The sequence below is a fragment of the Gekko japonicus genome, unplaced genomic scaffold (assembly GCF_001447785.1).
Source record: "Gekko japonicus isolate JY-2015 unplaced genomic scaffold, Gekko_japonicus_V1.1 scaffold1966, whole genome shotgun sequence".
NCBI lineage: Eukaryota > Metazoa > Chordata > Lepidosauria > Squamata > Gekkonidae > Gekko > Gekko japonicus.
Genome location: NW_015164249.1, coordinates 289,685 through 302,115, shown reverse-complemented (window position 1 = coordinate 302,115; position 12,431 = coordinate 289,685). Strand labels below are relative to the sequence as shown.

At 46.4% G+C, this 12,431-nt stretch overlaps 1 protein-coding gene across 1 annotated transcript in view; it reads right to left on the bottom strand.

The window, feature by feature from the left end:
• The window catches only part of TNS3 (tensin 3), a gene marked incomplete at its 3' end in the record, with an annotated part of 182,765 nt that overhangs the window by 31,888 nt on the left and 138,446 nt on the right, over positions 1-12,431 (bottom strand). The window contains exon 13 of the mRNA XM_015408650.1: positions 2,763-2,931. Within this exon, the coding sequence (XP_015264136.1) occupies positions 2,763-2,931 (169 nt within the window). The remainder of the gene's footprint in view (positions 1-2,762; positions 2,932-12,431) is intronic.

The following is a 12,431-nucleotide window of genomic DNA, read 5'->3' as shown; positions in this document are numbered from 1 at the left end:
AGGCAGGTAGGAAGCAACTTACCCTCCCTCTTCTCCTGCCTCCGCCTGGCTGAATGAGGGCCGGAAGCGGGGCGGCCGGAAGCAGGGGGCGGGGCTTCATCATGTGCCCCGCCCCCCATACCTCACCCGGGGGAACTGCGATCCCCCGCGATCCCCCCGAAATGACCTCTGGTTTTTGTTAAATTTATGGAGTGCTCAGTTTGAATTTTACCACTGAGGAATGCTTTTAGCCAAAATGCGTTTGGTGTTGGTTCTTGTATACGGATATCATATGTACCTTTTAATCTCCATTTATATGATGGGACATTTGTCTTTATATTACGATTAGGTACTCATATGCAGAACCATAGGACTGTGGTTTTTAAATGACATTTTACCACTTTTGAATGTATAATTAAATTATACATGATATTTTGTACATTAGCACTACGTGCGTGGCTATACTTTAGTTTCTTCCTTTGTCCCAACTTTTCTGGCTACCTTTCTCATGCAGAATTGTGTTTTTTCTTCCCTTTTGTTTGGTTGCACTGACCCAAGGTTACCCAGCAACCTTCCAAGGCAGAGCAGGAATTCAACCTTTGGAGATCCTAGGCCGACACGGTAACCGGTACACCAAACCGATTCTCAGTGAGTACACCACCGGGATAATCGGCTGCCACTAACTGGTTAGTGCTTCGTCTTCCATCTCCTCTAGCAAGGGCCAGCTATCAGTTTTAGAAGCCACATCTAAGAGACTTATTCCGGCATAAGCTGTCGTGAGTCAGAGTTTGCATCTTGATTCCCCACTCCTCCACTTGCACCTGCTGGATGACCTTGGGCAAGCCACAGTTCTGTCAGAGCTGTTCTTGAAAAAAAGAGCAGTTTCTGTCAGAGCTCTCTCAGCCCCACCTACCTCACAGGGTGTCCGTTGTGGGGAGGGGAAGGGAAAGGAGTCTGTAAGCCACTCTGAGACTCCCTTGGGTAGTGAAGGGCGGGGTATAAATCCAATCTCTTCTTCTTCAGATGCAAGGGTGGTGGTGGTGGGGGAGAAAATAATATTCCTAATATTTATCCTAAAATTACGGGTGGGGGGAAGTCGAGGGAAGAGAAGCCTGGTGTTGTAAATCAGGTGTAATTCTCTGTGTCGGGATCTTGTTTTATATATAACAGATGATGAGAAGGCACCACAGTCCTAGATTTCCTGCCTTCTGGCAGTTTACTAATTTTATTTCAACCCAGAACCCTCATCAGGCCACAGACTCTCAGCTGGAGCCTCGCTATTTGGTAGCTGGCCAATTAGATTTTGTGCTCCATTTTCCGTTATGGGAAGCCATGCGGGAGAACTCTTTAGTTCATTAGCCAGGCTGTGAATTCCGACCGTGCCTTGGGTTTCTCCCTTCTGCCTATTTTAATTCCCTTGGGGGGGGGGGGGGCGGAACGCTCTAATGATGGACTTTTCTTCAAGAATGAGTCCAAGCTAGCCACTGTTCACTAAAGTGCAAGTTACTACACACTTCCTTCAATACCTTTTTTAAAAGGTAGCCAAGTTGAGATCTGGAGAAAACACCCTTTTAAATGGAGTAAGTTAGTGAAAATGCAAATGACGAATCGATTTTCAAATTACGGCTTCAGGGTATTCTTTTAGGAGGCTATTCAATTCATAGGTGCTGTGCTGTGCTGACCCCTAAAGGAATCTGCAACGCTGACTTTCATTTCAGCAGAAAGAGAGAGGGTACAACAGACTGAGGAATCAATAGGAATTCAGGGCTTAACATTTGAGCTGGCTGGTACCAGTCAAAAAGAAAGGCTGTACAGAAAACCACTAATTTTTGCTGCGACGGTGGAAGAAGCCAATTAGCGGAGATTATAATTAGACACTTAAGAAACGTGGGAAGGCTTCTCAATAGCAACCAGGCAATGCTGGGAGCCTACAAGGGTACAGAGGTTACAGCATGGCATATTTCACCTTGGGGAAGTTTAAGGTGAATTTGCGCGGCAGGCTTTTGAAGTGAACACTCGCTTGACTTTCCCCCTAAATTCTGGAAGTGCTCTTGACAAACCACAACCTAATACCGGACCGGTAGGAAAAGCAAGCAATCTTTGTCACTGTAAGCTGCTTTTTTTTCTGCATGGATTCTTGGAGGGGTTCCTATCCTTGAACTGCACCTGACAATTCTCACACTTCCTTTTTTCATGAAAAGGCAGGCACGGTTCAGGATGCAAAGGAACTACTTGCATTAATAAGGAAAGAACAGAGGGCACGATGGACAAGCACTGAAAGTCCCTGCTACACAAATGCAAATGTTCTCACAGCACTACCTCCAAGGGGGTGGAACCCAGGGCTGGGTCAAGAGACACTGTTTCTGGTCATTCTTCCTGAACAGACCATGGATTTCCCAACTGAGGAAACCAGAAACTGAAAGCAGCAAACGGCAGTTTCCTTACCTCTCTCCTTTTTGCTTTTTTTTCTGCATGGATTCTTGGAGGGGTTCCTATCCTTGAACTGCACCTGACAATTCTCACACTTCCTTTTTTCATGAAAAGGCAGGCACGGTTCAGGATGCAAAGGAACTACTTGCATTAATAAGGAAAGAACAGAGGGCACGATGGACAAGCACTGAAAGTCCCTGCTACACAAATACAAATGTTCTCACAGCACTACCTCCAAGGGGGTGGAACCCAGGGCTGGGTCAAGAGACACTGTTTCTGGTCATTCTTCCTGATCATGGATTTCCCAACTGAGGAAACTAGAAACTGAAAGCAGCAAACGGCGGTTTCCTTACCTCTCTCCTTTCGAGACAGGGCTGTTTGAAACGTCGCAGAGGGCTCCGCAAGGCCTTGGATAGGAAAGATTTGTCTGCGTGTCGGCCCGCAACAAAGCAGGGCTTGGGCCCAGGGGGCTGTCAGACATCACAACTGAGTGATTGAGGACTTCCAGATAACCTCGAGGTTCTGCAAGAAAAAAAAAATTCTGTTGAGGCCCTTAAGCTTGCAACTGTTTGTCAACGTGATTATATATCAACAGTATCCCCCGGCAGACGTTAATTCTGTGTAGGAATGAATATGTGGAGACAAGAACCAGAGTTGTGCCTGCTGCCCGCCCTCTGTGTAATGCATAGGGTTGACCAGTACCCCCCCCCCTCGGCCATCAGTAGGGTTGCCAGATCCAGGTCGGAAACTCCTGGAGATTTTGGGATGGAGCCTGGGGAGGACAGGGACCTCAGTGGGGTACAATGCCGTCGACTCCACCCTCCAAAGCAGCCATCTTCTCCAGGAGAACTGATCTCTGAAGCCTGGAGATGAGATGTAATCCTGGGAGATCACCAGGTCCCGCCTGGAGGCTGGCATCCCTATTAATGCAGATCCCCCCCTGCCCAGAAGCATACATGTACAGGGCTTCCCTACCCGTAAGGCATATCCTTCGTTTTCTGCAGTATATTTTTAATAGATCATGCGCGGGGTATGTGCCCACAGAAGGCCTCGTGCAGATGGCTACTTGAACACAGAGGTAGAAGGCAGGCAGAGGATCCAACCCCCAGAGAGGTATCACCAAGCGACGAGGCAAACACAGAACTGCACACATGTCAAAAAACCCAGCGCTCTATTCACCGGTTCAACCCTTAAAGCACCCAAATGAGAGACAGTCCACTGTATCAGGTGAATGTCCAGAAAGTCAGTTTTTGTAAGCGAGTGGGCTATCCGCAAGAGCTGGGGCAGGCCACAGCCCATCTAAGGGACAAAAGGATTCTTTTCGTTCCTCGCGGCAGCCTTGTCCAGCAAATTCTGACGCTTTTCAAACTGGCCGCGCAGCTTGCGAGGAGGTAACCGAAAACCCATTAGAGGTACTACTGAGCTGCAAAGGTTGTGATGTAAATATAGCGAGGCGTTTGAAAAGAGCTGATGTAGATCACTAGAACACAGCGAGGAATTTGTTTTCAAGAGGCCGAGGTGTGGTTTCGTGTACACGCAATCTTTAACCTTCTCTGCCAACACAGCTGCATTTTCTGGATAGTTCCATGTTTGCTGATGCAAAAACCTAGCTTAACCTAACACCTCAGCTGGGTGTTGAAAAAGACAGAAGTACAGCAACAACAAAACACCCCGATCGTCATTTTTACTTAAAAGCATCCAGCTCGTATTCTCGGCCGAGTCAAAGGTGGCCAGCAATGTGTGAAAACCAGCACAGTATTAAAAATGCAGCCCAAAAGCATAAAAACAAACCACTAAGGCAGCAAAGAATTAATAAATAAAAATCAGAAAATGAAGTCCCAATTTCTACCAGCGTGCCAGGGGAGGTTGCCCCAGAGGGAACGTGCCCCCCACTGACAAGGTTCCGGAGATGGGGCTCCTTACCCACACTTTTCCAAAGGAAGGAACAGACATTGGGGGCCTCCCCCAAAGATCTCTGGTTTTCATCCGTTGTGATTTTTCAGAGACAGCCATGCAATTATTTCCCCCCCAAAGACAGAGGCAACTTTCGGCATCATTTCACACTGCTCTGTTCTATGTCCTTTGATGCCCTCTCTGTTTTTTATTGACTCGTTTTTATTTATTTATTTGTTCGGCTTGACTGGTTTTTAATGACATTATTTGTTTTCATTACGGGTGGTTTTGTTTTATTGTGTTAGTTCTGAGGCACACACATATTTTCCAGATATACAAACAAACAGACCCCCCCCCCAATGTTTTTATTTATTTATTTGTTCGGCTTGACTGGCTTTTAATGGCATTATTTGCTTTCATTACAGATGTTTTTGTTTTATTGTGTTAGTTCTGAGGCACACACATATTTTCCAGATATACAAACAAACAGACCAAAAAAAACCCAACCCCAAACCACCCTTGCATAGCAGTGGGATGATGGGTTAAGGGAATGGAAAAGGAGAGTGAAGGAGGATGTGCTCTGTGAAGGTGATGGCGCTTTTTGCTCTTGGCCTGCATTCAGTGCATAGCAGTGGGATGATGGGTTAAGGGAACGGAAAAGGAGAGTGAACGAGGATGTGCTCTGTGAAGGTGACTGCGCTTTTTGCTCTTGGCTGCCTGCGTGGCTGAGCACATGCATTCAGGGACAGCAAGGAGTGTAACTCACTTGTGCCTCGCTTTTCTCCCTAAAGGGGACCCAAAGCAGCTTACATGGTCTCCCGTCCTTCATTTTATCATCACAACAACCCTGGGAGGTGGGTTAGGCTGAGAGAGTCTGACTGGCCCAAGGTCACCTGGCCAGCTTCCAGGGCACGAGTGTGGATTCAGACCCAAATCTCCCAGATACGATGACTTCGACACTCTTAAGCCCCTACACCCCACAAGGACACCCTTGAGGATTCTTGATAACTGTACGCATGCAAAATGTCATGTCTGGTAAGGCTGTCTCAAACGGTGTGGGGGAAAAAACAATAGAAAATGGGCAATATGTTGTCGAAGGCTTTCACGGCCGGAGTTCATCAGCTGTTGTAGATTTTCCGGGCTGTATGGCTGTGGTATCGGCATGCAGTAGAAAGGTCCAAGACCACAGCCATACAGTCCGGAAAATCTACAACAACGAAAGAAAATGGGCAATTGCTGTATACGCATATGTCCTCCATCACATTCATCCCATTACAACACTTCACAGAAGTCCTCCCATGTTCATTCCCCATTAACAGGAATCTCTTCCCTCCCTCACATGCAGGAGTTCCCCTTCATTTTTTCTTCCTTCTTGGCTGAGCAGCCCCTTTATCTATTTTCTTCTTTTCTGAAGGTTTATGGCTGTCCCACACTGTCACTTTATTGTATTTTGATGCTTGCTCAGCACAGGAACTTAAAGGGAGAGGCAAGATCACCTCTTTAACTTGGAACTTCTGAAAATGGCACACAAGAGGGTGTGTGATGAATGCAGGATGGGATGGGGCCACAGTCGTCCAAAACTGACAGCTCAGAAAATCTGCAGACTGGTGGCATCTAATCACGTGCTCCCAAGAGCTGAAACTTTTGGAGCATGAATCCCATGCACTGGGGCTCAGGCTATTAGCAATCGTTCACTGGATTTTCTGGTGTGGACAATCCAAACCAACTGAGAATGATTGGATAGAACACTACTGCTGTGCAGACCCCACGTGTCCATCATCACACACGTGATGTAAAATAGAACTAGTAAGTAAGTTTTGTTCACAGTCATGGACCAGCACATAGTACAAATAGAACTACTTAGAAGGAAAAGAGATGGCGTGAACTATACTGGTGCATACCGGACGTGTTACCTTTTTGCTGTATGAATTCTCCTGCTGTTGTATGAGGTGTTTTCAAGTGATGCAATAACATTTTTGTGCATTTTATCTGCATTCTGTATCATGTCTAATAAGCTATGCCTATCCAGAGTTCTGTAATCCTAATACACTGCTTATTAAACGTCTCATCCTATCGACTGCATTGACTTGCACTGTGGAATCCTCTTTTGAGTCTCTGGGAGAAAAGTGGGCTATAAGTATAGCAAATAAAGCAAAAATAATAAAATATAGCCATGGTAAATGGATGCAGTCTAAAAGACAAGAGAAGAAACCATGCTCCAAAACCGAACATGTAAAGAGTTGGAAGGGACCCTCCAATCTAATTTATTGCAGCAGGAGCCAGTAAAACAGTACAATTCTGATATAAAAGGGATTAAAACAGTAATAACATGGGAATAATATAAAAACATTAACAGGAGAGAGTTAATAACATTAGTAAAGTAAAATAGTGTAAATAAAAGAATCATACAATTTTTTCAGCTAAAATAAGTTTACAGTTCCTTATAGCTAAGCAACAAAATTTTGCCACAGCGTTAAGTCACTGAGCTCTGAACGTCTTCTAAGAGGAATTTACGAAGGACTTCTGGCCTAAAGTCAAGATAAGACTGCAAAGGGCTAAATCTAGACAGAAGGGGTAGTATAAGATGGACTCGTTCCTCCTGATAGAATCTGCAGAACAGGAGGACATGAGTAATTGATTCCACCGTATTAGCCATGCATGGGCATCTACGTTCATGCATTGGGACTTGAGTGAATTTACCTTCCAGTACAGCGGAAGGGAGTGCCTCAAAGCGGGCTCTGGAAAAGGCCCATCTATAGGGCTCATAGGTAATGTTAACTAAAAAAGGGGCAACAGTAAAATTTGGCCAAGATTTTATGTTTCTGTAGTTCTCGGGTAGCAAAGCTTTGTCATTTTGTGATTCAATATCATGAAGCCTCTGCACGACAGCTGTTCTTGCCTTGTATAGGCTTCCATAGAAGAGATCTTCTGGGAATAGCCCAGTCTGATTTAATTTATTAAGAATTTGTGTGGACCAGGCAGGGTAAGGATCCGAGGCTAAAAGTAAGGTATTAAACCCTTTGGGTTGTAATGAATTTTTAGCCAGAGCATTATAGCCTGCTCCCAGACCTTTGTTTCAACTCTGAGTAGCTCAGCCTCTTGCCTAAGTGTTACATTAGAGGTACTTCTAGGAACGCCAAATAGAGATCTAAGAAATTTAGATTGAACCTTTTCAAGGGTCTTTAGATTGGCAGAAAGTCCGATTTGTGAGCCATACAGGAGTTGAGCCAATGATTTTGCCTGGAAGGTTTTTAAGGCCGTGGGGAGAAAGCCTGCACCTTCTAAATAATCTAAGAATGGCATTTGCCCTCCTCTCTGCCAGGTTAGCTGATGAGGACAGATGTGCTGAGAATTTAGAATTATAAGAAAAGGTAATGCCTAAGTATTTAAAGTTCTTAACTTGATCTATGGCATTTCCTTTAATATTCCAGTTGAACTTCTTGAATGAGTTACCAAAACGGACAATTTTAGTTTTAGCGAAATTAATAGATAGTAATTCCGTGTCACATTGCTCTTTACATTTTATCAGGGCTCGCTTCAGGCCAATCCTTGTCTGGGATAAAAGAACAGCATTGTCAGCATACATTACGATTGGAACCTTTCTGCTACCTGAGAATGAGGAAGCATGAGTATCAGTTGAATGGAGGCATGTGATTAAAGAGTTAACATAGATGTTAAATAAGAAGGGAGCCAAAAGGCAACCTTGTCTGACTCCTTTTTGCTCTGGAATACTTTTCGATAGTTTCCCATCTTGTGTGAGCCTTATTTGGATGTCATTATTTTCGTGCAGTTTAATTAATAGAAGCAATAGCCTTCTATCGATACCCATGTCAGCCAATTTGGCCCAAAGCCTTCCCCTAGAAACAGAGTCAAAGGCCGCCTTGAGGTCCACGAAGGCCGCGTACAAGGTATTCTTTCAATGTTTCACATATTTAAAAATAAAATAATCCAGGACTAAGCAATGATCAATAGTAGCCCAGGTGTGAAACCAGCTTGTTCAATTTCAAGCAAGTTGCTATGATCTAGCCATTCACACAGCTTCTGACAGAGGTGTTTAGTATGTAACTTACAAATCACATTCAGAAGACTAATTGGCCGAACAGGTAAAACACTCAAATATAGCTGAGGGATGCCTTTCAATCTGGAAGCTAAAGATTTAAAACAAAGCTCTCCTTAAGATCCACTGGGAAGTGACAGTTAAAAGGAATACATCCGCTAAGCCCCTTTGAAATACATATTTGAAGAGATTTGGGTGCCAATTGAATTGTATTGCATAACTCTGCAGAATTGCCATGTACCTTGCATTCAACTGAAATTACCTTTCGCCAGCTCTGTTACTATCAATCACCACTGGCAGAGTTCCCTCTAAGGCATGCAGGTAAGCCGCCACCCTTTAGCCTTCATGTTTTTATTTTATCATTTTTGAAGATTTAGATCTTACTTATTTAGACCTATCCTTCCACACACTGAAAGGTAGGATCCAGTATAAAAATTCTGCTAATAGAGTAGCAGGAGTACTTTGCACCAGTTCACCCTTCCTCCTTAGGTAAAGGTAAAGGTTTTGCTTGCTCGAAAGCCAGTCAAATCTGACTCTAGGGATGCGATGCTCATCTCCGTTTCCAAGCCAAAGAGCCAGCGCTGTCCAAAGACGTTTCCGTGGTCATGTGGACAGCGTGACTAGACGCTGAGGCGCATGGAACGCTGTTACCTTCCCACCAAAGCAGTACCTATTTATCGACATGCAATTTCTTGCTTTCGAACCGCTAGCTTGGCAGGAGCTGGGGCCAGAGAGGGGAGCTCGCTCTGTCACGCAGCACTAGGGTCTCGAACTGCTGAACTACAGACCTTTCAGTCTGCTACTATTTACTTATTTGCTACATCTCTACCCCAGTCTTCCTCCTAGGACCTCAGGACAAAGGACATTGATCTCCCCTTCTGTATTTTACCCTCACCCATATGGCTGGTTAAGGCTTTGGGGGGGGTCACCCAGCCAGCTTCCGTGGCAGAGCGGGGACTTGACCCTTGGTCTCCGAGATCCTTGTTGTTGTTGTTGTTCAGTCGCACAGTCGAATCCGACTCTTCGCGACCCCATGGACCAGATCACGCCAGGCCTTCCTGTCTTCCGCCGTCTTCTGAAGTTGGCTCAATTTCATGTTCGTTGCCTCTATGACACTGTCTAACCATCTCATCCTTTGCCGTCCCCGTCTTCTTTGACCTTCAATCTTTCCCAGCATCAGGGTCTTCTCCAGGGAGTGCTCCCTTCTCATTGGGTGGCCAAAGTCTTTGAGCTTCAGTTTCATTATCTGGCTTTCCAGGGAACAGTCAGGGTTGATTTCTTTTAGGATTGACTGATTTGATCTTCTTGCAGTACAAGGGACTCTCAAGAGTCTTCTCCAGCAGCATAGTTCAAAAGAATCTATTCTTCGGCGCTCGGCCTTCCTTATAGTCCAACTCTCGCAGCCATACATGACTACCGGGAATACCATTGCTTTGACCATGCAGACTTTTGTTGGCAGGGTGATGTCTCTACTTTTTATCATGCTGTTTAGGTTCGCCATCGCTTTCCTCCCAAGGAGCAGGCGTCTTTTAATTTCATGGCTGCTGTCACAGTCTGCGGTGATCTGGGATCCCAGGAACGTGAAGTCTGTCACTACTTCCACGATCCTAGTCCAATGCTTTTAAGACACTACACCAAGCAGTCCCTCATTAATTCTTCAAGTCAAACGCAGGCTATCTGTTCTCTCTCGAACATTCCGTCACACACTACCATGTCCCGCCCTGCCCCCCAAACCCAGGCTGGGGCTATGCTGGCAAAGGGCCAGGGCAATACATTCAGATTTGGGCTCAGTGCTCAGTACCTACGGTCAACAGGTATACAGGGCATCTGCCACCCCAAGAGCATCCTTGAGTGACTGGCTGCCCTTCGCTCGTGTAGGTTTTTTTTGTAGGGAAGAAGCACTTTGAGGGACACTCTTTGGGTGACGGTGAACCAACGCTCGCCGTGGTTAGCATTGCCCAGGCCAGCCTGATCTCACCAGATCCTGGAGGCTAAGCAGGGACAGCTCTGGTGAAGACTTGGATGGGAGACCACCGAGGAATACCAGGGTCGCAACACAGAGGCAGGGAGTGGCAAGCCACCTCTGAACCTCTCTTGCCTTGAAAAGCCGGTCAGCTGTGACCAGTGTTCCCCTCTAAGCTGAGTTAGTGTGAGCCAGCTCACAGGTTCTTTAGCCTCCAGCTCACACGTTTTTGTCTGAGCTCGGGAAGGACGGCTCCAGAGCAAACTAAATTTACGCAGTAGCCCAACCGCCCGCTCACAACTTTAATGCCGGTCGCTCACAAAGGAGAATTTTTGCTCACGAGACTCCACAGCTTAGAGGGAACACTGGCTGCGACTTGATTGGTTGATGGCGCTTCCCACCACCAAACCACGGCTTCCACCCTTGTGAGCCAGGGACGTCACTAAAGAGAGGCCACTGATGGGAGAAGGAGAAACGCTCCTGCCCATAGGGAACATGCAAACCGTTTCTTCCATATATATACCACACTTATTAGGACAGTCAACTTCTCGACAGTATTTTACAAAAATACCAGTAACGTTTGACTACGGCTGTGTCTGGTGTTTTGGGACTTGTTTAACGCTCTGTTGACGGCTCTCCCGGCTGACCCTCGGACCTGTATTGTGATCCACCCTCTCAGCCTGACTCCCTGGCTCTACCGTGACACTCCCGGAGGAGATCCGGGCCCTGCGGGACCTTGCGTAGTTCTGCAGGGCCTGCAAGATGGAGCTTTCCTGCCAGGCCTCTGAGTAGGAGCCGCCGCCACCACTATTCCACCTCCGCCTCCTGGGCACTGTCGTATTACCATCATGATTGTTTGGTCCCTATGGGGGGAGCAAGGTGCCTGGGCACGGATTGGATGATAAGATCTCAGGGAGCTGCTATGGAGGTTAAGATCTACCCATCTTGGTTAAATCTGTGTTGCAAATTTGTTACTGTATTTTATTGTTTTTAAATTATGTGTTTATTGTTGTAACCTTGGCACATGGTGCCCTTGTCAGTCGCCCTGAGCCTTCGGGGTACGGCGGGATATAAATCCAAATATAAAAAAATAAAATAAAAAAATAAAAAATATTGGGTGAAAGGGAGTATTTAGGTGAGTTGAGAGGGCCATTCAGGAAAAATAAAAGTCGTAAGTGAAAGTGAGAGAATGAGGGAGAATCAGACTTGCGAAGTCTACAGGCAATCTCTGCCTTTGTTCACCTGCCCAGTGCCCTGACAATCGGCACAGAGACGGAGGCGTGTCTCCTGAAAGCCCCTTTGTCTGCCCTTCAATGAAGAACAAGCCCACTAAGTATCTGGACTGTGTCCTCCATTGTCTGCTTTAGTGGCCGCACTCAAGGCACAGCTATTTACCCAGAGAGAGTCTCTCTCTGCATTCCCATGCTCGGCTATAAATCAAGGGAGCACCTGCTCCTTCCAGAGACAGCCCTCTCTTAAGCGCCCTTTTCGCTTGTGTGCCCAACAGTGTGAGCGGCCCTTAGTGTGAGCGGCCCTTAGTGTGAGCGGCGCTTCTGCACAGTGCAATTTCATGCTGTGGACAGGCCCCTTGTAGGTGATGTGACGATGGCAGAAAGGATGTCAAACTGACAGAAAGGTCTATGAAACTGGCCCTGGCTGCGCAACTGATTTATATCCTGCCTTCCTCTCCCAAGGGCTTAGGAGGACAGCAAATGCAAAACAGATAAACCCCCAAACAATAATATGTCCTGAGCAATGCTTCCTTCTGAGCTGTGGAGTCTTGTGAGCAAAAATTCTACTTTGTGGGCTGCTGGCATTAAAGTTGTGGGTGAGCGATCTGGCTGCTTGCATAAATTGGTTTGCTCTGGAGCCCTCCTTCCTGAGCCGAGACAAAAATGTGTGAGCGGGAGGCTAAAAAAACCTGTGAGCTAGCTCACACTAACCTCAGCTTAGAGGGAACACTGGTCCTGAGTGGATCAGGAGTCAATTCCCGCTTCATCCACGGTGCTGGGGTGGATCCAATATTCTTCCAAGGTGCTTTCCTCCAACTTAAGTGGCTCTCGCGTTGCCATGTGTCAAGCGGAGGCTCCTGAGGCTGAAGGAAGGCTT